We start from the raw sequence: 27,612 nt of genomic DNA, 5'->3' as shown, positions 1-27,612 counted from the left end.
GTACAACCTCCTTCATGTTAGTCAATTAAAATTCCAATGACAGCCACTTTCAGGAGTTTGGGATTCTGCATTCTGTAATAGAGCTTAAACTAATACTCATACGTAATGAGTACAAGCTGTGTTGCCTTGATAAGCTGAGGGATTTATCCTTGTATCCCAGTCATATGGGGCTAGCCCAGGAGAGTCATGTCAGTAAAATAAGAGCTCCAATGAGATTATTATCGGCTCTACTTGTTAAAATTAATGATCTCGACACCTTGCTCGTCCAAGTTACAAGGAGTTTGGCTGGTACACCGCCTTGTTAATGTCCACTTTAATAAGTGTTTCGGTAGCACCAGCCTCACAGGGCTTGAACAGATGCTGGCCAGCAGGTCAAGCTGTTATGAAGAGACAGTAATCAGACAGGCAATGTGAAATAATGTCTGTGACTTAAGACCTGTGTTGATTATTGTTCAATTTTCAGATTTATGCATTTATTTAAGTGAACATTAGTAAGATTGCAGATGCGATGTAACAGAAGTAGCGACATATTTTTCTTCCATATTGTGACGTACATCCGAGTGAAACAGATTATCGAAAAAGAAAAAATGAAAGGAGTAGACTTGGTTTAATCCATCTGTTGTTGATTGGTTGAAGGCTGATCTGAATGTGAGGACTAAATGATTGAAAAAAGTTTGGCACACATCACCACAGAGAAGTCTGAATGCATGAATGAATTGTTCAGAATGTGATCAATTACATGCAATTAGAAAATAAATATGGCTAATTTTCATTTCATGCCGACTTCATTTGCATACACTAAAACTCTGTTAAACCTTTTCCCCAAAAAACTTTTAAAAAATCAGCATAGCATATATGCATGTAAAAAGTACCATTCAGAAACCATCATAATGTCTTCACGACCTGTACAGTTAACACCATGTGTTTCAAAATTGATCACACTCCATTCAGAACCTCAGGATGTATAAAAATAGCCACATTTGGTTAATTGGTTTTGCATCCTAACGATGTTCAAATTACATGAAGAGTACAAGTACTATAAATTAGAGGAGGAAGATAAAGGCCAATGAGAATGTTCTCTGCTGAGATCTGAGTTACTGTAGCTGAACATGTACTTTGCTTTGGAACATTGAAGATATATGACAAATATCCATATGAGCAGGAAAATCTTCTCCAGCCAGTGGAGGTGCCTTTTGAGAAGAGTGGAGCTTTCCTGAAGTTCATAAGGCATACAGAGGGTACTTCTGCTGTCTAGCCAGATAGTTGCTGCTGTCTATAGTAACATTGCATGTGATGGAAATAATTTTACAGAATTTTGTTTTTGTTGTTTATTTTTACAATTTTCATTCAGCGTGAAATACACTACAGTGCATTCAGGATGTTTTGATGTGCTTATTCACATCCAGGTTTTTTTTTTTGTTTTTTTTTCAGTAGTAAAAATACATTTCCTCAATTGATTGTTCATTGTCCCAGAACAATATTAATATTGTGTTCAATTGATGTATTTGTTACCAGCATCCTACTGTAATTTATGTTGATTAATTGTAGTAAAATGTTTTGGGCTATGTGATTAATTAAGACTTTGTGTTGAACTTGCATCAAGCCAGACACAGATGTGTTTTCTCAAACTATGGCAGTAGTTCGCTCCAGTATTTTGTTCTGTTATAAGTCGAAAAATATTCTGTTGGTAATAAGGTTTACAGTTGCATTTTTTTGGGTGTTATATTTTTGAGAAATGTCCCTCTCAGTTGAGAAAAACGAACTAATATTTACTGATGTGTGCTACACGTGGAGTCATCACACCTGTCTGAGCCAGGCATGTTTGATACCTTGTTAAGCTGTTCTTTGTTGTGGATGGGACAGGTTGTGTCAAAGCGTTAGCTGACATTGGATGAGCAGCAGATGGCCTGTTATCTCTGTGAACTAGAACTCTGTTGCTCTGATCACTTTACAAATACTTCAGTCCACCCACTGAGTTGGTCACTCAAACTGAACATGAGCTGATAAGATAACATTTACCGCCAGACAAGCTGTAGGTTGACCCTTGTGTTGAATGAACTAGAGCAGCAATGGTAAAAAGAGATAGTGGGGGACCAAAAAGAGATTGAGAGTGTAGCTGCAGTGGAAAAATGTTTTTATAATTCGAACATCGAGATGATCTGAATACTGTGAACCATTATTCATATTCTGTTTATTTTTGTTGAGTAGTATGGGTTAATTTCAATAGTCCTCTTTAGACATACTACTAACTATACAGTAAGTAACTTCACAACTGTCAACGAACTCATAATTTGCACCTACATGTCAACTAACTCTCATTAGAGTATTAGTAGACTGTTAGGTTACAGATAGGGTTAGTAGAATAAGTTGGCATGTAGGTGCAAATTAATGAGTTAGTTGACATAGTTGCGTAACTGTAGTAACTTTTTACATAAGTAACTTTTCAAGTAGCCTACATGTCAACTAACTCTCATTAGAGTATTAGTAGACTGTTAAACTCACTAGAGTTATACAGTTAGGGTTAGTAGAATAAGTTGACATGTAGGCTACTTGAAAAGTTACTTATAGTCCGTACTAGAAAGTCTGTTGAGGAGCTTAGAAATAAAGTGTTAGCAGATATTAAGCACACTCTACTAATACTCTAATGACTGCTAATGGGCATGTAGTTTCAAAATGACTTATAGTTAGAATGAATGAAAGTGCTAACTTAGTTTATATTGTAAAAAGTTGTGAGGACATCAGGCTGTGTTTCTGAAAACGTGATGTATGTTCTGGTCTTCATCTCCAATTTATTTGTTGAGTGCTATTAAAGACTAAGTAGAGGGGGAGGCTTGATTTTCTGAACAGGTTGATAAAAGACAGAGACCAGCCGAGCAGAAGGGAGAAGAGTGCTTTTTCTCAGCATTGTGGGGACATTCCCTCAGTTCAGCTTTAATTAAGCAAACCGCACGAGCGACTAAGGAACAATGAGACATCTGTGTGTGTGTGTGTGCTTTTGTGATTCTGCGGTTAAAAACCACAACCAGGAGCAGGTCTGCTTCAGTGATCGCAGGTTGCTGTTACATAGATTCTAAAGCCATGTAGGTGTTGCCATACTTGTTTAACTGAGTCATCGAGACGTGATTCACAATCACAGGCCGAGACAGTCTGAGAAAGAATGTGACGATAATGGCCAGCGGTTCCTGTGCTTGTGAAGTCTGTAGGTAAATGTACGCTGTGTAAAAGATGGATGGATGGGTAAAATCCAACTTGTTTTATGTCTTTGTGGTGGTCAAAACTATTTTTGATCCAGTGAACTCCTAGAGACCAGACTGAACGCTGATGACAGGCCCTAAAGCTACGACTGCTATTTATTACCGCTGTAGCATTTCAGCACTCTGGTAAAGTGAATGTGAGCAGGTAGAGCTCAAAAATGTATCATCCTTTCACTGATAAAACAACAGAGAGCAGAAACAGGGCGGCTATAAATCGCAGATTGATTCCAGACCTGGATTTTATCGTCCAACGGTTATAGAATATCTGGTCAGCGCGATTCTGCCGTGCCCCGTCTATTATCCAGATGACCAAGTCCCATAAACCGACTTTTCACGTAATACTTCATTCTTTCTTTCATGACAGATTTTATTTTTCCAGGGTTTATCCTCTTTTTCCTTTGCTGTCCCTCTAGTGGGATCAATGTTCTGTATTGACTTAGGATTTTAAAATCCTGCCTTTTGTTGCATGGACTTTGCTTTTATTACAGGATGGGTCTCATTTTACCTATCAATCACTGAGATGTCACAACAGCTCTGAGCTCTTTAGCCTTCTCAGAGAGAGGGCAGGAGGAGGAACTCCTTTAGGCCAGGATCAAGACCAGACACAGAACATCGCTTTAGCTCTCTCTCACTTTTCCCTCTTCTCTCAGTTCATGTGAAATGTGCATTGCAATGGCATTCGTATTGGTTGTCTGTTCGTTTTGTTAATCGTTTTGTTATAAATATGCATCATTCAGGTCTTTTACGTGTGAAAGTTGTAAGTTGCAATAGTGAGTATTATGTGTCATAGAGTGTATAACTTCATCTCAATACATGTTTTTGAAATGAGATCCTATGAATTAAGTTGAACAGCTTTCATAAATTGAACTTGACTCGCCAATAAACCCCCCCCCATTCTGCCGTCAGGTCGACTGCAGGACAAGCCCCTCTTGCCAATCAGGAGAGACTGATCTGACTTAGTGTTTTGCAAAAAACACAAACGGTGAAATTCATACTTCAACAATGTCAGCTTTCCTCGGCTTGCCTGTCACTCAACGGAAAAGGCCGCAAAGCTTCGGTTGCAGCCACTGAAAAAAATACAGATGCTCGAAAAGAAGATCCTGTGTCATTTCCTGTTCCTTCATTCACTTCCTGACCTTTTCTGTGATCGGCTCTATGTTACTCGCCTTCCCACCCTGCACCATCTGGTACTTCCTGCGCCCGGTGCTGGCTTGTTTGGTGTGGCGGTCGCCTCTGATAACCTGACGGAGCGAGTCGCTTGAGCTTTTTGCTGGGCAAGGTGCCAGCCTCCTCTCCACTGAACCTATGTTTGACCGAAAGCATGAGGAGCGGGTGTTTTTTTTATTTCTCTTGGAGGCCTCACTCAAAGGCCGGTTCTCACTCTGTCTAACCTGCACCGAGGCCTTTCGCAGCTCACAGAACAAGCCCTGAAAGAACAAGCCCTTCTGTATGCAGAGAGTCTTGCAAAATGTTGTCTTTTTAAAATGTGCAAATAAAAAAATAAAAAAATAGATCCTGTCTTTAATAAAAGCAGCATTGAAAGCTGTGGCTAATTTAAAAGGTGAAAAACAGGTGAAGGCCTGTCTTCATTGAATTAGTATTGACATACATAACCCTCCATTTACGCTTTTCTCAACTAAGTCAATGTCTTCCTTTCCTGTTCCAAGCAGTCCTGAATGATTGAATTAGTGACTAGATTAGACCGGACAAAAATTACAAATCTGCTGATCCAAAAGCACTTTAAATGCTTATTTCCAGAAAGGACACTTCAAAGAAACCACTATTTACTGCTCAATTCTTTATTTAAAAACAACAACAATAATAATAAATGTGCATTATTGTTGATTAAATTAAAAATGCTATTTGATTTGCCTTTTGACTTTTTTGGCTGTAATTTAACAATCCACATTGATTTGGTATTATTTTTTTGATAATGGCTCAGTTCTTGAGTCTAAAAATCTATTGTATAATTGGTGGTACTTACATTGTAAGCAGTGCAGGATTATTATTATTTTTTTATATACATATTTACATAATTGATAGTCCTATCTTGCTGCAGTCAAATTGGTATTTTGAAGATGTAATCTCAAGGAAAATAAATGTAAGGCATATTAATGTTGTTTTAAATAAAGCACAAATTAGTACCCTTGTATCTATAGGCATTTACAAGCTCACGAAAACAGCACCAGGCCACGCAAATAACACCCTTGATGCTACAAATGCCCACGACTGCAATAAACACTCTTATGCCCCTTGAAAAGAACCGAGCATTAATGAGTTTGCCAAAGCGTCAAACTCCAATGTTGTGTTTGCTTTTCCGCTCCATCAGGGAATATAATGTTTAAGGGCCTTTCGCTATCAGTGACCCAAGAAGAGGAGGCATTTGTTGAAGAAGTGGCTGTTTAATTGCGGAACTGCAAGGCTGTGCAGAAGGTTGCTAATGCGCCTCTGAACAATGACACCTTTGGAAGTACAGTTACAGGAGAACAAGGCCCCTAATTTATGTCAGCACTATTGCAGGGTTGAATTTATTGATGGTAATGCAAGCTGGTGAGATCTGCTTAAAAAGCCCCAAGGCCTCTTATTATACAACTTGTCTGTCTTTCACACTAACCTGAACTGTAACTGTAGAATCTTAGCTGACGTGAAGGACATATGGCATCCAAAGAAACCATTAGAAGGACAGTACCCCTCTCGCTCAGAGGAACGTTAATGAACCCAACGCCCCCCTTCCACTCTCATACTGTTGAAGTGTTGCTAAAGTTAGACTGTGCATTTTTATTAAGGGAACTGTGGAAGTCATTTGATGGAAAGTGAATGCTAATTTTCTGGTCGCTTAAGGATTATTATTCAAACACGGGGAGAGGAAATATCAGGATGGAACTGGAGAACAGGACGAATGCAGAAAGCATCTGGCCTGTAACCGAGAGGTCAGCTGGGAAAGCCACAGTCCCACATACACGGCTGGGTGTATATATATATTGTTTTAATGTGCAGGCCTGCACTCTGTCTGCATACACTTTTTTTTTTTTTTTGAAAAGTGATTTTTGTCAAGGGTTAAGATGAAGACGTGTTCTATAGGCATGTTGACTCTGAACCCCTTTGACCCTCTAAAAGACGCAAGAATGTACTAACTCTCAATAATTCCACCTTTGTGTTTTACTGCAGTGGTGGGAGAGGAACATCCAGCTTTATTGGCCATTAGAGGCCCTAAAATTTACCCAGTACCAGTCACTTCGCTCTTTGAATATTAAAGTTCCTCTCAGAACCTAATCAGGAAGCATTGGGCATCCATTTCATATATTCGTATCACATTAGAGGTCAACCTCATCGTGACTGTGAGGTTATCGCAACAAATACAGACATGTCGATACCAGTATTGGTTATAGCTTGTAATCTGACGACTCAACAGTTCTGTGAGGTGTAACTTACTACAGGCACTGCAATCAAAGCCATAGTGTCTCTAGAGGACAATATTGATATTTTGTATATAGTATCCACACAAGTGTAAATACCGTTAAAGGGATAGATCACCCAAAAATGAAAATTCATTCATCATTTACTCACCCTTGTGTTGTTCAATACATCCTTGGAAAATAAAATAAGATATTTTAAGGAACATTTTAACTGTTTTTGTCCATACAATAAAAGTCAATGGGGTTTAAAACAACACTGGATCCAACTGAGTTTCATTGTATGGACCGATTTTGTATTCTACAGAAACAAGAAAGTCACTGAAGTACAGTTTTGGAATGACATGAGAGTGAGATGACCGAATTTACATTTTTGGGTGAACTATCCCTATGGCCTAGGCTTCTGAACTCTGTGCTGTAACTGTACGTCTCCTCTAGTGCAGACCAAACCTTCCCCCATTCTTCACAGGACGCCAGGAAGCCTCTGAACAGCTGCTTAGACACTTGTCTGAACTGAGTTACTGCAAGGTGCCTTTCTTTCTGCTTTTATTGATAATATTACTGTAGTTGATGTAAATATGGCTTTGGCGTAGTGTCTTTATATCAGCGTGGGCCACGGCTGGCCGGCAGACCAAAATCATGACCCCCGTTCCTCTCTCCCTCAGGTGAGGCTCAGGCAGGGGGCTGCAGGAAGCCATAAGCATGCTGGGCAACAATAAATATCCAAATGCTCTCCTTTCATTTTTTTATATGCTTGTAGTTGATACTCGGTCATAGCTTCATACAAGAACATAAATAACTCCACAGGCTTTATCTTGAAGGGCTAGTTCACCCCAAAATGAAAAAAAAGTCATAATTTACCCACCCTCAAGTTGTTCCAAACTTGTATGAATTTCTTTCTTCTGCTGAACATAAAAGAAAAATGTTTTGTTGATGGGACCCATTGACTTCCATAGTATTTTTTCAGCAACTGTTTGGTTACCAACATTCTTCAAAATATCATCTTTTGTGTTCTGCAGAAGAAAGAAAGTTTACATTCAGGTTTGAGTACAGGTACTTTTTAAATACAGGTTTTACATTTAAATACAGGTTTGGAACAACTTGAGGGTGAGTGAAAGATGACAAATTTTTAAAAAAAATTGGTGAACTATCCCTTTAATTTATCATTTAGGAATTTTTCACACAGTAAGGATGATAAATAATACAGATAAAATAAATCATTTTACTTGAGATAAATTGTATAGGCATTATTAAATCTTACTTGAAATTAATTTGGAATGTCATATTCAAATTAGACATTTGTTGCTCTTTTTCACAACTTTCTCAAATGCCTCTCTTTATTGGAGGATCACAAAATTATTACAATTATGTTAATACTACAATTATTATTACAGTTATTATTTTGATGGTCCCTTTGATACATTCTATTAAGTAACATTACACCTACATGTCTACTAACTCTCATTAGAGTATAGACTCAGAGTAGGGTTAGAATAAGTTGACACGTACTTGCAAAGTTACTTAAAGTCAGAAGAATGTCTGTTGGAGGATCATCACAATAAAGAGTCAGAGTATTAGTAGACTCTCTGCTTAATATCTGCTGAGTTAGTTGACATAGAGTTGCAAAGTTACTTATTGTCAACAGAATGTTCAAAAGGGACCATCAAAATAAAGTGTTACTATTAAAATAAATTCTAATGGAGTAAATAGAGAATATATTATGTGTAAGGCTGCTGTTCACTCTCTCTTCATCATCTGTGGCATATACAGACACTTCTTTCTTGCAGTGCACCATCTTACAACCATCAAGCCTTTTATCTGTCCTGACCTGTGGGTGTAAAGTCCTCTTTAATGCGTGACTGCTGAGGACACTTGTCCAAACGTCTGCTTCAGCTGCCACTTACACACTCATGAATTATGATGGCAAAGTTGTTGTTGTCCTGCACAGTATTTGTGCTACTGTGCTTAGTAATGCACGACTGCATTGTACAATGAACAATGTAGCTGCTTCCTCTTTATGATATTAACAGTTTGAATTGGTTGGATTAAGTTGCCATCTGATCAAAATGGAGGAAAACAGGCATTTTTATGAAATCTGTCACCAACGTTTGACATTTTTCTGCGCATTTTTGTCATGGAACACAGTTGTATAGTCTGCTTGGTCTGAAATGTACATTTATTCTAAATTTGATAGAAATCAAATTGAAATCAATAGAAATCATCAGTGAAATCAGTGATTTTTTTTCCAGGTTGTGCTTGCAAAATAACTAACAAAGAGGGCAGTATAGTTACACAGTCTGTGTACCTACTACTAGCAAATGTCTTAATTTTAGCACATGGATGAAATTAACAGTTACCATATAAACCATGGTAATATTTATCACATTAACAATATAAACAATCCAACAAGACATTGTGTCTATCGTGTACCAGTTTTGCTTTATTATGGAGATTAAAAAGACTATGTATTTGGTTTATGTCTATACAGTTTTGTGAAATATAGTCTTAAGATTTTACATTTTCAGATTAAAAACAATTGCAATTTAAAATGAAAAAATAAAATAAAACCTTTGATAAAGATAAAACCTTTGCACAAGAAAATATTTTGTAAAGTTTGTAATCATATCGATGATTCCAGAAGGTTCCAGTTAGGTCTAGTTTGGGGGAAATTATAACTGTAAGTGACTGAAACATTACAGACTGACTTTCTCCTTTGGAATGGACACATGTAGCCATCCATCAGCTCTGTGTATTTGAGGGTATATGTGCATGAATGAGTCTGTGGGTGGCCTGGACTGATGGTAATATTGCAATTTGTAATCAGTTGACAGTAATTCCACTGTCCCCAAGGAGACGCTTCTCCAGCACATCCACACACACACACACACACACACACACACACACACACACACACACACACACATTCGGTTTCCATGTTTTATGGAGATTTTCCATAGACATAATGATTTTATACTGTACAAACTGTATATTGTTTCTCATAACCCTACACCTAAATGCAACCCTCGTAGAGAACTTTCTGCATTTTTACATTATCAGAAAACATCATTCTGTAAGATTTATAAGTGGTTTTCCTCAAGGGGACCAAAAAATATTTCCACACAAGGTCTAAAATGTCTGGTATTACTGTTCTTGTGGGGACATTTCACACAACCCAGAACGTAGGGTTTACTAGGACCACACACACACACCTACAGCCAAAAGACATACTTGTGAAAACTACACCTGATTGATATTATTATAAGCAAATGCAAACACTGAAGTAGGCTTGTATGTTTTGTATATTTAGACAGGCTGGATGTATCCTTTTTAAAATATATACTGTATATTTAGTAGGCGTCAAATAGTAGGTGTGTTCTATTTAATATTTTTTTAGGAATAAATACGTGCATACATGTTGCATATAATGTTATGGTGTGTTTAAAAATATTATCAGACATTTTTCATTAGATTAAGTTGTCTTTCATGCAATGTAATCAGAGATATTTCATTGATTTAACTAAGTGTGCTTATTCTGACACACTTTACTTTAACATTGGCATATTTTTTTAAAAGCATAGAGTATTTCAACAGTTTATTTAGTTACATTCAGAAACTGAGGTGGCTTTAATAAACAAATAGTGTTATATTTAATTTTTTAAACCCTAAATTATTTTCTGAGAGATAACGAACAAGTTTTTTTTTTTTTCTAACAAGTCATGGAAAATAAAAACGCACATTAAGAATGTTTAAAAGAAAGTTATTCATTATTATAGTCTCATATGTGCTTGTGCTCTTGTCTCTCTCATATTTTAATTTATATTTATTATATTTGTTAACAACCAGGTTGTGGTAAGTGATAAAAGATGTAGGCATAGGTTAAAGTAATGCCATAACACACAATATATGGATGAAATGCTTGCATATCCTGTTTTGCACCTATTTTGTCTACAAGTGCAAAACAGCAGCCATCAGACCTTTCTTTCAGTGACCTTGGTGTTGATAGAAACCTGGAGAAGTGCGAAACATGGAAAAACTGAGGCAAGTAATATGAACATATGTTCATACTCTTCAAAAGCAGTTATTTTCAAACTGGGGGAAAAAAAAAACTCTGGAAAAAGCCTCCTCTCTCAGCATCCACCAACAGCCACAATCTTACTTAGTTTACCATTTTATTAAATATATTTTCCAGTAATTTGTTATATCACATTTTCTAAGACAGAGATGTAAATATCAAGTTAAAAATAACTATCAATTAAATTCTATGACCATTCATTTAAATGGTGTATATGCTGAATCTGTGATTATATTCACTCTCAGAAATAAAGGTACAAAAGCTGTCACTGTGGCAGTACCTTTTCAAAAGGTACACCTTTGTACCTCCCTCAAAGGTACATATAGGTACCAAAAGTGTACATATTAGTTCCAAAAGTGTACATATTAGTACCTAAATGGTACATATTAGAACCCTTTTGAAGGGTACTGTCACAGTGACAGCTTTTGTACCTTTTTTTCTGAGAGTGTTCTTGCTACTGTGCAATAGTGAGGCAGTAGTAAAATGCAAATAACATCAATCACATTGTAAATGTTCTATCATAGACACAGATTAGCATTTTATAGGCGTTTCCTTAACCTGAAAGTCTGTTAAATCATAGTCATGTACCGAGAGCCAACAATATGTAAACGTTTGTACACACATCTAACCAAAATGCAAACAGTTGCTATGTAATCTTTACAATATGTGATTTCATATTGCCACCTTAGAGTAATTCTACAAATACAGCAGTTTTTATCCTAAACAGGCAAAAAATACTTTATTATAGTTACAGAAAATGTATATATAATTGCTTTTAAAATGCCATTTCTGGGTAATTTCATCAAGCACAAGCCATAATTGAATAATTGCATTTGGAAAAATAGCCAACATTAGAAAAACATGATACACCTTCACATAAGGTATAAGGATCACACCATCCAGCACAACATTAATGTGTCACCTTCTGTCTTACCTCTACAATTCATGAGACAACTTACTTTGATATGCATTCAGCTGTTTTTTTTTTATATATATATATATAAATTCAGTCATGTAGTCCATTGTAAATCGCAGAATGTATCTGCACAACTTTCTGATTGTTTTATAGTAATCACAGTAATGTTACAGTAAGCATGGTCCTTAGGGACCTCTGTAACCAATGCACACTTCTAACACTTCATAACAGCAATATTATTACTGGTATCAGGTAGCCTAACATATGATGTATTAAATATTAAACGATCATACTTCATACCACAATGTTTAAAAAAAAAAAAAGCTTCAGAAAATGTATGTTTTTGCATGCACACAGCTCAAGCAGTGAGATTCCTCAAATACTTTTCTATTCATTTTCTGTAATTCATCTTTATAAAACTATAAATGACAAATTATTGACTAAAGGGTAATTTTTTCTTTCTTAAATACTGTCCTACAGTATCGATTGAAATGTCAGCATTGAATTGACCTGTTTTGACCTGATTTTTTTGTTCCATCTAAAGATTAGCTGCCTTGCTATTTATTTCACTTGTATGCTCCAGTAATTATATAATTTACATTCAGAGGATTTTAATATGATTAAAAACTTTTATGCATCTATTTTCTCCGCTGCCATGCTCATTATTTTATCATGTATCATTTCTGCTATTTTCATAACGAATTAAGCTTGATATTATTTTGAGCTAATCTTTCATTTTGTATCTCTGCATTCTTGAGTTGAGAGACTGGCGCAACTGGCGTTTCAAACTAATCAGAGAGACAATCAATGCCACCGCTCAGACGCGCACACGACAGTCTCCTGGGAGAACACAATCACAATAAGTTGTGCACCGATAAACCAGACAAATTTCTAATAGTTCCAAGTCAAGACAAAAGCTAGTTAAGTGTACAGGAACAGCCAAAAATGGTCAAATATGTTGCATACATCACCAATAATCCGTTACGCCTCCAAGCCCGCATTTGAAGAAACGCACTTGTTGCATAGATGGCAACATCGTCGTTCTTATTAAGGATCTCATCGGTCTACAATAGAAAATTATCTGGAGCATATACTAAATTTCGTTACCAACCGAATCAAATATACATTAATTGTGAGAGTTTTAATATGTTTAATAGGTGTGTGCCGTAATACATTTATGTTTCGATTTATGTTTTGTAGCCTACTACTAATAAAATACTAATATTTATCTATTTTCGAAATCTAGTAATCATCTCCAAACTGAAAATTACTGGCAAGTAAAATGTGCTGTAGTAGCCTACTGATAGGTCTTAACAGTATAGTTACGCAATCGTTTTTTGTGCATTAATGCATTGTGGTCATCAAATGCAAGTTCAAAATGATTATGTTACACACAAGCATTATAATTTAAAAGGGTAAACAAAGAAAATATCTTTCTTTACAAACAGCAAAAAAGGAATAAGAGGTATAAAACAAGTAGCCTACATACAATTCTGAAAACATACCAGACATTGTGTGTGCACTTGTTTTAGTCACTTACTATATTGTATCATAGGCCTATAAATTATCTCGTTATGTTTAGTCTTTGTGTGTTTAGAAGTAGGCTACATTGGAAAGTGTTACTGGGCTGCCTGCCTCGTGATTGATTGCATTATGCACACTTAGCCTATATCGACTAGGTTTTTTTTTTTTTTTTTTTTTTATTAGGCTATTATTAAATGCAGCTAATGTATCTATTCGCGCTGAAACGTTATTTCAATATTTAATTACGATGGGTGTCTTGTTTTTCTTCCACCGAACCGCACATTGACACCACAAGTCTGGGTTTAATTCTTTCTATTCCCGCTTAACATGACATGTCTGAAAGAATGTAACTCATCAGGTCTTGTGGTGCAAGCCACGGAGCAGCCGCGCACTGCCGCCACCCTGCGCTTTCCAGAGAGGAAAAAACATCTTGCAATAATCAGTCCAATTAGTGGAGGTCGCGGCTGCGCGCTCTCCGGTTAGCTGTGGGAGGTTGTCAAAACAGGGGGCGGCTATTAGACGAAACGCGATCCCCATTCATCAGCATTGTAATAATCACCATGCAGACGAGCAGCGCAGGTCCTTCGAAGTTCTGATCAAAATGATCCGTGGAAACAAGCCGTTTACAAACAGTGTCAAGGCGAGACGAGTACCTTGATTTGGCCTGTCAGTGACACCACCCCCCCACCCACACACACAGACACAGAAAGCATCCAAAATCATTTCAATGTGTGTTTTCCATTGCTTCACTGTACTGTTTTAGTTTAATCACAAATGTCACAAATAGAAAAGATTGGTATACCTCAATTTGTGACTATCACTGAATAAGTCTACTATAGCCTTGGGTGTTAAATAGATTATCATTTTATGTAAATCAGCATTAATTGGTGGAAATAGTCTTAAATTCGCTGTCATCAACAATCATCAACAATATATTGGTAATAGTTTCAGTGTCCAGGGAATGATCCACATAGATCAGGTAAGGATATCAACGTAACATAAGAAATGTTTCCTTACAGCAAAGTGCAACTTGGGCGCTTTGCATTCATATCAATTTCCAAGGGCAGTGGCTGTCTCCGAGGTTGGCATTAATAGCTTTGCTTTTATTTATTTATTTATTTATTTACGTACTTATCAGAAGATCAACAACAGTAATTTACACTAATTGCGTACAATTCAACATTAAACATTTTAGCTGTAATCTGAGTGTAGATTTTAGGATTGTTGTCGTTTAGGCTATGTTAATTATATGGCTAATTCTATATTTTATATTTTGTGTAATAATAACAACAATAATAATTGTTGTTGTCAAAAAAATGTAAACAATTGAATTCAAAAGATTCTAGTTTTCTTGATTTAGGGCCTATCAAATCACAAGAATGTATTCAAAGTGCGTCACAAACATTGATTACTTGTTTATCATTTATTCGTCAGAACTTGCATCGAACGTGCAGTAGGCTATAGATATTTAGAACCAGTGTAGCTTGCGACTGTATTACGCAAAATTGCCAGTTAAAAGGGTTGATGGGAACTTTAGCATTGTAATCTTTCCACAATAGAATGTTAAAGCGTTGACGTGTTTTGAATAAGTTCTGAAGTCTTTTTCACTCACAAGCCACATCACAGGCCTTCACTGCACCAGTGCAGTATAAAACTGCAAAGACTTTAAACGAAGCAATTTTCTCTCTCTCTCTCTCTCTCTTATAACAAGGCATGTCTCAACAGTGTCAGCTTTTTTATTTCATGTAATATATGATTTTGCTTAACTTTCTTGTGGCCTCAAGAATCATTGAGTTGAAATCAGAGTGTTCCTGATGAAAGCAGAACTTTGTTTCTGTGCCACGGTACACGGTGAGTTAAAGTTCAGTCAACAGACATGGACTGATGATATGCCAATAACGGTGTGCGTAATAGGCATCATTAAAAGATGCGCCTCTCCCTCTCGGAGCTGTAACAATTTCGCTAAATATGTTTTAAGAAAAACAATGTTCTATAGCCTTGGTTCATAATAAGTATACATATAATGTACATGAACATCTTCTACTTCGATTAACTTTAGTCAACAGCATTTTCAATAAATCTAAATGGTCTTACCGGCACAATCGTCCCTCGCAGTGTTTCCTATCCCTATGATCGTTGTTCATTCGAACGTGTATCCTTGAAACCCGCTCTATACTTAAAAACGCCCTCCAACCCTGTTCAACTCTAGTCCATAATGCCTGGCATCCACGCGTGTGCACATGGAGAAACATACCCCCCTGTTTATCTTCAACAACTGCTAAATAATGCATAACACGGGACAAGCTACTGAAGTGAACAGAAAGCTAAACTAAATAGATTAATGTAGGCCGGACGTGCTTGCAAAACTATTGTCATATTGTGATTTTCTTTTATTACATTTGATAGCAGTAATGATAATGTCCTGCAAAAGAATTAGAGAGACTTTGTGAATGATTTCTGAGAGTTCCCCAAACGTTTAAATAGTTTTGCTGTGATCGACCAGTTACAAAGTAAAAGGTTTGCATAGGCAGGGTAAATTGTCTGCTTATGGTCACTCACTTATGGACTCTGGGTCCTTGGTTTGGAAAGCGTCTGGAGCGCAATCCTGCTCTGACACTCTCATCTCAACTGCTGCTACCTCACTACCTCACAGATCAGCGCTCTTTGGTTGCTAGAAGTGTCTGTCAAACCCCCGGGTAAAAAAAAGTAATATACAGGGAAAGTCGAGGCTATATTTCGATGTCGGTGGGCGGGCTCAAAATGAAGGGAATAATCTGTCAGCCAGCCCAAGGAGCCACCTCAAAGCATATCAGGTTACCTTGAATGACAGCGTAACCATGGCAAATAATTTGACTAAAACTATTGTCTTATCCTCATCATCCCCGGGTCAGATAACCAACCAATCACAGTTCACATAATCGCTTTTCTTGCCAGCTTAGAATAATATTATTAAAACAAGAGAGCGAGGTCTTTCTTCGGGAGTGCGTTATGCTGAAACGACATAGAAGAGGTGTCGAGAGACTCGCGCAGGAGGAACAACTTTCTTTCGTGTGCTTTAGATGGATATACGGTGTATTATGCTTGCTTGAACGGATCTAAAGTTTTGTGCCTCTCTTCGCCAGGAGTGGGATTTGATTTCGTCTACTCGAGAAGTCGTCCGAAATTTTTTGCCTCCAAAGGGTTTACTTTAAATCTGTTGAAGAACTGTCGCTGTCATCGGTAAAATAGACATAAGTAGAAAAAGTGGACGTTTATTCGTGACAAACCATGTCTATGCTTCCAACATTCGGCTTTACGCAAGAGCAAGTGGCGTGCGTCTGCGAGGTCCTTCAGCAGGGTGGAAACATTGAACGTCTCGGGCGCTTTTTGTGGTCTCTGCCGGCTTGCGAACATCTCCACAAGAACGAGAGTGTGCTCAAAGCGAAAGCTGTGGTCGCTTTTCATAGGGGAAATTTCAGAGAGCTTTATAAGATTCTCGAGAGCCACCAGTTCTCTCCGCACAACCATCCTAAGTTGCAGCAGCTGTGGCTCAAAGCGCATTATGTCGAGGCTGAGAAGCTCCGGGGCCGCCCTCTTGGGGCTGTTGGGAAATACCGCGTCCGAAGAAAGTTTCCACTCCCTCGCTCCATTTGGGACGGCGAGGAGACAAGTTACTGCTTTAAAGAAAAGAGCAGGAGTGTGCTGCGGGAATGGTACACTCATAACCCCTACCCTTCCCCGCGGGAGAAGAGGGAACTAGCAGAGGCAACGGGGCTAACAACAACACAAGTCAGTAACTGGTTTAAAAACAGACGTCAACGCGACCGAGCAGCGGAAGCTAAAGAACGGTACGGGTCTATGGTCTGCAGCTAAATAACTGTTTATTATTACTATGTGTTTAAACGTAATTAGAAAGCATTATTTACATGGAATGCATTCATTCATGCCGTGAAATTAAGCCAGAGGTGAGTAGCTATAATATAAGAAACTTGCATAAAAGAAAATTGCCCTTAGATAGATAGACACACAGTCACATTTGTTCCCTAGTTCTGTTAATGTCACTTTATATAGTTATTTATCAATAGCCTACTATTTTATTTTATTTTATTTTTTTACAATATAGGCCTGCTTTTCTTAAACGACATTTTTAGGCTATATCCTTTCCTAAAAAAAATTACACAAAACCCGTAGTGTGTGTATTATGGTGTAATTAACTTTAGGGGAAATCGTCCATTTTTAATTAATTGGAATGTTCTTCGAATTGTAAGAGTTATCTGTACGTAGATTCTTGTTTAGAATGTGTGCAGTTGCAATCTCCTTCTTAACGGGTGTCTTGTTTCACCCGCAGGCGAGGTAGTCAAGTTGAAACCACATTGTAAACCATTAAAAAATATCTCGTACGTTTCCCGATTCTTTATCCTTAATTAATATTTTATGAAAGAACCTTTATTTGACAAGTTGTGATTGAAAATCAGTAGCGGACACGGTTCTTAACCTAGACGATTTAAACCATATTAATAAATGATTAGGGCCTATCCTCGATAATATGCTTGAACGTTTTTTTATTGTAAATTATTAATATCGACACGAATGAGAACAAATGATTGATAAAGACACATACACACAAATGTACATCAATCGTTTATGCCCTATATTTGTGTCAAGGGGTATATTCTGTATAGCCTAATTCATGGGCACATACTTTTTAAAAATGTCCTTTTATTTTATTTTATTGATTTTAAGATGATTTTTCCTAACACAGTATTTACAAAAATATTTCACACCTACATAACCAACCCGCTATCTTCAACTTATAATAATATGAATTGTTGTTTTAGAATTAAACGAATTTACGAATTAGCCTATGACATTTTTTAATATTATTATTATAAGAAGAAAAATATGTTAACCACATATGTTAATATTTGTTTGTTTGTTTGTTTGTTACTTAGTTGCTCCTGCAATGTCAGAGATATACATTTTAATTATAGCTTCATACACTTAAAAAAAAAAGAAAAAAAGAAAGAAAGTTGCTGCCTTAAGTAAAATGAACTGGAATGTTTAAGTCACTTCAACTTAAATTACATTAAACTGACTTAAAAAAATAGCTGAATCTTGTACAACTTGTAAAAAAGTTGAACATTGTTTAACTTATTTTTATTAAATTAAAGCAATGTAAAAACACATGTTGTCATAACTTATTGATCATATAATTGTTTTACAGTGTATAGTTTTGAATACTAAAGCTCTAACCCTAACTCTACATTTTCATTTTCACAGAGAGAATAATGAGAACTCGAACACAAACAGTCACAACCCATTAACGTCTTCCATGAATGGAAATAAGACTATTTTAGGAAGCTCGGACGACGATAAAACGCCGTCTGGTACCCCAGATCACACCTCGTCAAGCCCGGCCTTGCTCCTCACGTCAAACTCCGGACTTCAGTCCCTCCACGGCCTCGCACCTCCACCTGGTCCCAGCGCCATCCCAGTGCCTAGTGCTGATTCCGTGCATCACCACCACCATTCATTACACGACACTATACTGAACCCTATGTCATCAAACTTGGTCGACCTTGGCTCTTAAACATGTGGACCCTTTCAAAAGGACGCTTGTACGTGAACGTTTAGCGTAAACATCTCAAGACACGTATAAAACAAAAACAAAAGAGACAGGCAATGGACAAAGAGAGTTATGGATGTTTGTCGGCTGACCTACTTGCAAAGCTGATATGGAGGGCCTTGATAGAGGTATTTTTCTAGAATGTAATGCCATGATCTATTGTTAATAAACATGATAAAAACGTCTTAATTGTTGATATCAACATTATTTGATATCGTTATTAATTTAGATTGCAATTGACCCAGGAATCCTCAGTCGCATATTCCGTTTGTTTACATTTTAAAAATGTTTTAAAGGCCATTCATCGTTTCATTTGAATGGGATTTCGTTTAATGCAATGCTTTAATACCAACGACTATGGGGCATCTCTTCGTTTTTATTTGTATTTTACTTTTGGAAAGCGACTGCATGTAACCTTTGGGATCAATAAACAATAAACTCCAAACTCATCATATAGTTTCATTCATATACCCTTAACAATAAAATCAGATGCATTTACCGAGCAAAGTAAATGTTTGAATTGTTTTGTTTTAGCCTACATGCTGTGCAATGGTTTGTTTAGCAGGTGTCCAGATTTGATCGTGAAACCCTGTTTACTTTGACATGCATTTGGTCACTTGGTGGTATCGAAAGTTAAACTAGTTTTAAATTGTGATCTTGATTCAATCTTATAATTAGACTTTTGGAAGTTATAACAGTTTTGACGTTATAACAGTTTATGCGATGATGGTAAACAAATATAAAGACAAAGTATTTGACCACTGCACTGATAGTAGCCTATAGCTTACTAGCTTTCAAACTTTGAAGTGTAGCCTATATTATATTGGCCTATATCCTTTATGCTTAGTTTGTTATGCCCAATTTTCGACAGACCACAAATACAAGCGCAGCCTGAATGATTTTTTTAATACTTTTTCAAAGTTCAGAAACTTCAGTGTGTCTCTATAGCTAATCTGATATTCAGATATTATTTCACTGTACTCCATAGTATCTATATTACAAATACATAAATACTCCAATGCCGCACATTTACACAGAATGTTCCTTCTTTTAATGATAATTGTATTCCTACACTGTAAAAAAAAATATAAAAAAATCTAAAGATAGATTATATATTTTCTTGCTTTTATTATTATTATCAATATTATTTAGTCAGTGAAAGATTTAGTGGGTCATTCAGTTGCAGTTTGTGAAAGTGAAATAGTCATTCAATTGAATGTGAATCTAAATGATCTTAAAGTTTAATGACTTTTACCGACGTACTTTCACAACATCAAAATGTTTTGCAAAAACGTGGATTCAGGAAACTTCTTTTTTATTAACAATGCCATAACACGAACTGCTCAACATTTAGTAGATGTAATATCAATCAGTATTAACACTCTAACCAGTTCTTCTGAGGTCTACAAGTATGCAATATAACCAAACCAAACAGTTATAGACAAATCTGTTGACACTCATCCAAAAATGAGCTGATGTGATATTTCATAGGCTATCGCTTTGCTGCATTCTTTATTTCCCACAGGATTAGGGTGTAATTCGCTTTGGACAAAAGGATCTAAATGCATAAATGTAAAAGTTAGTCTTTTACTCTCATAAATCTACATGTTTACAGTTTTTGATCTGGTAGTAATTAATACGTTAGTGTCCACGGGATCACATTAGTTTTCAGCTCTGTTCGCTTGCAAAGTAGGCTATTTCTTTCTTTCAGACAAGATGGTAGCAATTATTTTGAGCAGCCCCATGAACCTAGGAGACATCAAGTTTGTTGCATTATAGCATTCTCAAAAAACAAGGTTTGTATCCCCAGAGAATAGCTAAATTAGCCTACAATAGGCTAATATTGTCCATGTCCTTTTTAGAATGCTACATATAGGCTACAGTATGTTGTCTATGCATGCTTTTGGAGAGGCGGACAGGTCGTAAAAAATTCGGGCATAAGATGTAAAGAAAAGCTCTCTCAGTAGTGAGGCTAATACGCTATAATTGCAATCTTATACGCTGAGTTAATGCTGGAAAGCTTGTTTATGAGGAGATGGCGTTTAACAGTGTTGCAATTTTGCGTTAGTTGCTTTCCTTCACCAGTCTCCTTCACTCTCTCAGTGCTGTTATCTCTTTCTTTCTTTCTTTCTTTCTTTCTTTCTTTCTTTCTTTCTTTCTTTCTTTCTTTCTTTCTTTCTTTTTCTTTCTTTCTTTTTATTTGGAATGTTTGCTCCTAAAAGCAGCTCCAGAAAAGTTTTTAACTTTGACTTTCCACAGAGCTGCATTTTTTATTTTAGCTTGTTCTGTCAAAATAGTTCGGTCTCATGGAAAACTAAAATAAGACAGCCTATAGATGAATAAAAAAGAAAATGTTACACTAAATCACAGGCACAATAATGTGTGTTTAATGTGTTTAAATGCTTTAATGTTGCAAGACTGAAAAACGACTTTCCTTCGTCGTTTTTAAAAACTATTTTATTTTAGACATCTAAAAACGTGTTTTTTTTAGTTTTTTTATAATTCTACAAATTACATTGTTTAGAATTGACTCAAGACAATTAACCAATTAGCCTAGAATTCGGTAGATTTCACTACACCGACTTGTATACTATTTGTTTATATTATCAGTTAATATGATTCGGCCAGAGCTGGATTATTCTTTATGTTGTTCTATGGGATTTATAATTTTTTATAATTTTATAGGCTAGCTCTAATCCAGATTCACCTCGCTATAGCATTGCAAATAGGCTATTATGTTTGTAAAAACGTCCTTGAAAAAAAAACATGCATAGTGATTAAACTACTTATGTCAGATTGCTAATTTAAATAAAAGCGAATGGGCCTATTGTTTGATGATTACAGTCTGACTAAGAGTTAACACATTATTAAATTCCATATGCAATCCTAGAATATTAATCGGAAATAGGCTGCATAGGCCTAACTGTCTACTCGGCGTTATGTATCCCTTAATAAAAGGTTCGAGAGAAGGAGTTCCTCTAATGCCAAAGTACTTTTTTTATTTTTTTATTATATATATTTTTTAGGCTATACTCTATACAGGTATAGGTTTCTTCAATGACACATTCCTGGTTGACAAGGTTTCTTCAATGACAAATCAGGTCGCAACCAGGGCGTCGTGTCAGTTGCCTTGTGCACGCAGAGCAGATACATTTTCACAAATAAGACATGGGCTATGAAACATCTTCACTTGTTTGGGACACTGTTACTTTTATCCATGAGGAATGTGTTCGTTAAGTAGCCTACTTTTAAAACTTAGGAGGCTGAACACAATTTTAACTAAACTCTTGCTGCAAAACTCATTGTAGCCTACTCCACATGACGCATAAAATAGTAGTAGCTAAAAGGTGAACTGAGCTTCTAACGCAGAAATTGCACGCATTCATTCCCCAGCCCTGGTCGCTGGTAAGTTTGCCGCAAGAACTGAAGAGAAGGTTTCAAGCCCAGGTTGTTCCAGAATCAATGACTATGCTAAAAGACACAAGGTGGCCTTGCGACGCGTTGGAAAGATGTAGGCCTATGTGTGTAATACTTACCATATTTTGGGGGGGACAAATGTACCCAGAATTTAGCCAAATCTGACAAAACCTCCTTTTGGGGACGTAATCATTTGTAAAAACGATACAAAAAAATAAATGAAAAACAAATTTGTAAAACTGCAGAACGTTTTCTGTTAAGGTGAGTATAAGGATGATGTTCCTTAGTCTATATAACCAGGTTACTTATAAATAGCCTACTAAGGAATTATAAACTAGCTAAACTAACTAAATATAAAAGTAATAGAGTTTATACAGTAGCCATAGTTAGTCTAGCTACTGTATAAAATCTATTACTTTTATATTTAGCTAGCTATAAAAAAAACTTAAGAGGTCTATGTCCCCATTTAGATGTAGTAGCCTAAACGCGCGCGCGTGTGTGGTCCGGGAGTATTCCCTATAGGCCTACGTTGTAGGGACTAAACCAGAATAATAAAACCTGAAATTTTGGAAGTTATGGTGTGTGTGTGTGTGTGTGTGTTGTTTTTGTGTGTGCTGGTTGGTTGCCTTGCTACAACCTAAATAACATCGAAAATAATAGCGACTGTGTGAGAGCATGAATGAAACTCTTCAACTGCATACAACTCTTAGTGTAGAGTAGTGCACGCAATAGTCATTGACGCCATCTAGTGAACGAATGAGTAGTTGTAGAGAGGCTGCTTGACTGAAACATATGCTAATTGTTTTAGGCTTAGGTTACAGCAAAACGAGTAATTGCTAATAAAAACGAAAAGACTGTTGAGAATTTCCCATGTGAGAGTATAATGACACATAAAACAGAAGAGTGAATATATAAGTAAAATATATATAAAAAGGATTCTTCTACAACCACAAAGTGCCAAGCAAACATTGTGAGGGAAAGGGGAATATAAGATGGTAATTTCCATTCACTCGAATAAGTGTTGGGCATCTAGAGAGGGACTGACTGACCAACACAAGCCTTGTCTGAATATGAGCAGTCTAAAACCTTTGGGGAGAATAGAGTTTGTTTTTAGACAAGAAAAGAGGCTACACAAACTTAACTGTACTTTAGGATCCCTTTGAGCTAATTTCACATTATAAGAAGACTTTATGGCTGCTCAACAAAAAGTGATTGTCAACCTGCCCTCGTCGGAGATTATGACCTGGAACACACTGAATAATTATGATTTTCAAATATAAATATTACAAATTATTTAAATTACAAAACAAAGGACAAACATATTTTGATTAGATACAGATATTAGACATACATTTAAGATATTTACTTAAATCTATAAAAGAACATGGACACATATTAACCTTTCATCATCAGCATCTTGACACTTTGATGAGATAATAGTAGAGACTTGTCATAAGGATCCCTTGGCCCAGTTATAGCTTTTTTCCTCTATAGCTTAAGGAGCTTTTTGCCACAAATACATGTCATTATCCTCCCTGTACTTCAGTTGATGGAAAGGGAAAAGTATTTATTCTTTCATGTCAAAAGTACATTTTCTATACAGACTTTTTTTCAAAGCAGATTTACCCAGAGAAATGCCATATGTATGCCACATAATTTATACTGTACATGCATGGCACTTTTTTTCAAATTAGTGTCTATAAACAGACACATTGAACTCAGACCAGTTCATTGTTGTCCCTGTCATTGTAAACTGTCATGATTCCTGTCTTGTGTTCCCCTTGTCTTGTGTGGACTTTTGCTTGTTGCTGTCCTATGTTCCTGTCCTGAGTTCCGTTGTTTGCCCTGGATTGTTTGTTTTATTAAAGTCGTACTTGCATGTGGATTCTCTCTCCGCCTCGTCTGTGCCTACCTCATCATTACAGTATGAATGTAATCCGGACGTTCTACATCTGCCGTGTTGTCTTCCTCAATGGGCCGGTCCAGGCACATAGGACAGCAACAAGCGACAGCTACAACAACCAACAAACAACAACTGAAGCACAGAGGTTTAAATACAAACAAGCTAAACAAGACAACAAGGGGGCATGGTTAATCAGAAACACCTGGGGAGACTAATAAACAAGAAAAACTACAAAGGACTACAAAACATGGCACAGAACAGGAAATAACAAAAGTCCACACAAGACAGGAATCATGACATAAACTCTGCCACCGAAGCATTAACATTTGTAACATTTACTGGATGCACTCTCAATTTGACTTTTATTGTTCATCACAATTTAATATCAATCACCTTCAAAGGGGTAGTTCACCCCAAAATTAAAATTCTGGGTAACACTTTATTTTACAGTGTCCTTGTTACATATGTTACATGTACTTACCATAGTAGTAACAGTAAATTATGCATAATTACATGCAACTAACCCTCAACCCTATAGTAAGTACATAGTAAGTACATGTTGCTTAATATTACTCAGTAGCTACTTAAATATATAATTACACTAACAATGACACCTTGAAATAAAGTGTAACCAAATTCTGTCATCATTTAATCACGCTCAGGTTTTTCCAAACCTGTATGAATTTCTGTCTTCTGCTGAACAGAAAGGTAGGTATTTTGAAGAATATGGGTAACCAAACAGTTGATGGACCCCAAAAAATACTATGGAAGTCATTTGGGTCCATCAACTGTTTGATTACTGACATTCTTCACAATAACTTATTTTGTGTTCAGCAGGGGAAAAAAAGAAATTCATACAGGTTTGGAACAACTTGAGGGTGAGTAAATTATGACAGAATTTTCATTTTTGGCTGAACTATCCCTTTAATGATTCTCAGGGAGGCCTGGGAGACCCAGGCAGAGGTTTTAACGGGGTGTTCGCGACACCTAGAGATTCAGCGGCAGTACTACAAGGTGTTCACCAATTTATATTTATAGTTTAAATATGCTATATATATAATAAAATGCGAGATAAATATAAAAAGCAATTATAAGTTAAAGTATATGACTGATTTGATGACTATTATAATGAATTTTCACAAAGAGTTCTGTTGTTAAAACCTACCCCACTACTGGTTGTAACAACGAGGTGGGTTTTAACACTGACAGAAAACGTCGTGGATATTATGCTATTTACAATTTCCTATGAAAGTTTTTTTTTTTTTTTTACATTTACAATTTTGACACACACACACAAAAAAACCCGCACTGGATTCACTATTTTTGAAAAAGATTCTGAAATAGTCAGGTGGTTCTCACGCCAATGGATCTGACATCATATTTCAACTGTTTTTTCCTTACATTAATATTGTAGGGTAGCCTATATGGGGGAAGATGTCCCCCTAAGAACAATGTACATTTATATTTAAATAGTAACATATTTAGATATACAGTAAGTTTAGCATGTGCCGAATGGAGATGTGTCCAATGTGTAATGGGAAATACAGCACATATAGAAACATTTGCTAATTTTGTTGTCATAGCTACACAACATCACTATGGGGTAATATGGCTCCCTACCTGGGGCATCTTACCCTAATACATAAATGCATAAAAAGATGATAATGTATATGGGCAACTGACTGAGAACCTCCCGAAACATATTTTGGACAGGTTTAATCTACAACATGGTAGTAATGATCATCTACAACAAAATAGAGAGAGCTTTGGTATAGGCTAAGCGGATATTTACTTACTACAATAATCTTTAGAAATAAAATCAAAAGTTTAAAAAGTTGTACAATTTTTTTTTTTAGATTTACACATAAACTGACCACTAACTGCAACTTTTAGATGGCATTTTATTTTTATATCAACTGTCATGAACTCACTGGATAGTGGGATGTCATAGGTCAGGGATGGGCAACTTCAGTTCTGGAGGGAGAATCTGAATCAGAATGAGCTTTATTGTCAAGTGCTTATACAAGGATTTTGTCTTGGTGACAGAAGCTTCCAGTGAAAAAGAAATATATAAAAATACACAATATACAAATATATATAATATGTACAGGTATGCTTTATACAATGCAAGGGAATGTGAATATGAGGTATGGTATTCTAAATAAATATGAGTATAAATAGTATTTATTTATTTATGATTTATTTATAATCCTGAAGACCTTGATTGATTAGCTTGTTCAGGTGTGTTTTATTAGGATTGGAGCTAAACAAAGGCAGCGAAGGATAGATCTGTGCTGCCTTCAAAAATCAATCAGATGAAGGTATCTAAGTAGACAGGAATCAGATGTGACACAATCATAGGATTCGGATGTGTGCACACATTTATCACTTTGGGGAGCGAAGAGCAGGCCATCGTTTGAATGACTATTCATATTAGCGATTCATAGATATTGAATTAGGACTGACTCAAGTATAAATAAACATAAGAATAAATAAATAATTCTGGCATGTATGTCCCATTCTAACCCATCTGGGCGTTTAGAATTTTTGAATAAAAATCTTATTCATAAGGGGTCATGAGCATTTACATGTATAATAACATAATAGGCCTATTATATCTACAATATAAAAAATTATATATATATATATATATATATATATATATATATATATATATATTTGTTTAAGCTGATCACCAGCATCATCTTTACAGCCTCCCTACTTTGCTTGATGTGGATTTCTTAGCAAATGTGTAAAAAAAAAAAAAAATTGGAATTGGTTTTCATACTAAATATTTGATTTGCACATTTGGCCAGTAGGTGGCCTAGGTGACTACTGAAAGTTACCTGTTCTGGTGTACAGCCTTGGCTTAAAGTTATGGCACTGACACACATTTTGTATTTCGCAAAGTTTGCTGCTTCATTTGTGGTGTTGATTTACATTGTTTCTAGATGTGCCCAAAAAGGCACAAAATCACTTTCCCAGACCTTTACCTGGACTCTTCCAAGCTGGTGGAATGAGCTGTCTAACTCAAGCCAAGCTGCCAAATCTTTAGCCATTTTCAAGAAACTGCTTAAAGACGCATCTATTTCGTCATTAATACTAACACTTACTATTCTATATATCTACATAGAAAACTAAATAAAAATAATAATAAAAAAACCTGTACTGTACTGTGCTAGACAAAGTGAGACTAGTTACAGCACTTGCATATTGTTGCCCTATTGGTTTGATTGCTTCTATTGCTCTCCTCATTTGTAAGTCGCTTTGGATAAACGATTAAATGTGCTAAACGATTAAATGTAGATTAATTTTAAATAAAAGCTTCATTTGTCGAAGAAATTTACTTTATCACAAAAACTCAAATTTCACTGTTTTTTTGTTTGTTTGTTTTTTTGGCCCCGGCATAAAATTACCAGCTAACATCATTTCACTAATCATTTCATCAGCACATAGGAAGTGTGAACAAGTCACATAAAATCACTCTATCATTCTGATTGGATTATAA

General features: G+C 36.1%; 1 protein-coding gene and 1 long non-coding RNA gene across 2 annotated transcripts in view; one reads left to right on the top strand and one right to left on the bottom strand.

Moving 5' to 3' along the window:
• LOC311069452 overlaps positions 1-15,377 on the bottom strand; it is a 34,149-nt gene extending 18,772 nt beyond the window's left edge. The window contains exon 1 of the long non-coding RNA XR_014603521.1: positions 15,274-15,377. This is a non-coding gene — a long non-coding RNA (uncharacterized lncRNA). The remainder of the gene's footprint in view (positions 1-15,273) is intronic.
• A 562-nt stretch (positions 15,378-15,939) lies between these two features.
• On the top strand, positions 15,940-18,968 carry six2a (SIX homeobox 2a). The gene is made up of 2 exons (XM_084092958.1): positions 15,940-17,006; positions 18,439-18,968. Exons 1-2 carry the CDS (start codon positions 16,447-16,449, stop codon positions 18,746-18,748), a joined length of 870 nt encoding a protein of 289 aa, XP_083949084.1. The 5' UTR covers positions 15,940-16,446; the 3' UTR covers positions 18,749-18,968.
• Positions 18,969-27,612: the final 8,644 nt, after the last annotated feature.

This window comes from Abramis brama (assembly GCF_963993115.1).
Source record: "Abramis brama genome assembly, chromosome: 19".
Taxonomy (NCBI): Eukaryota; Metazoa; Chordata; class Actinopteri; order Cypriniformes; family Leuciscidae; genus Abramis; species Abramis brama.
This window is presented reverse-complemented; position numbering and strand designations above follow the sequence as displayed.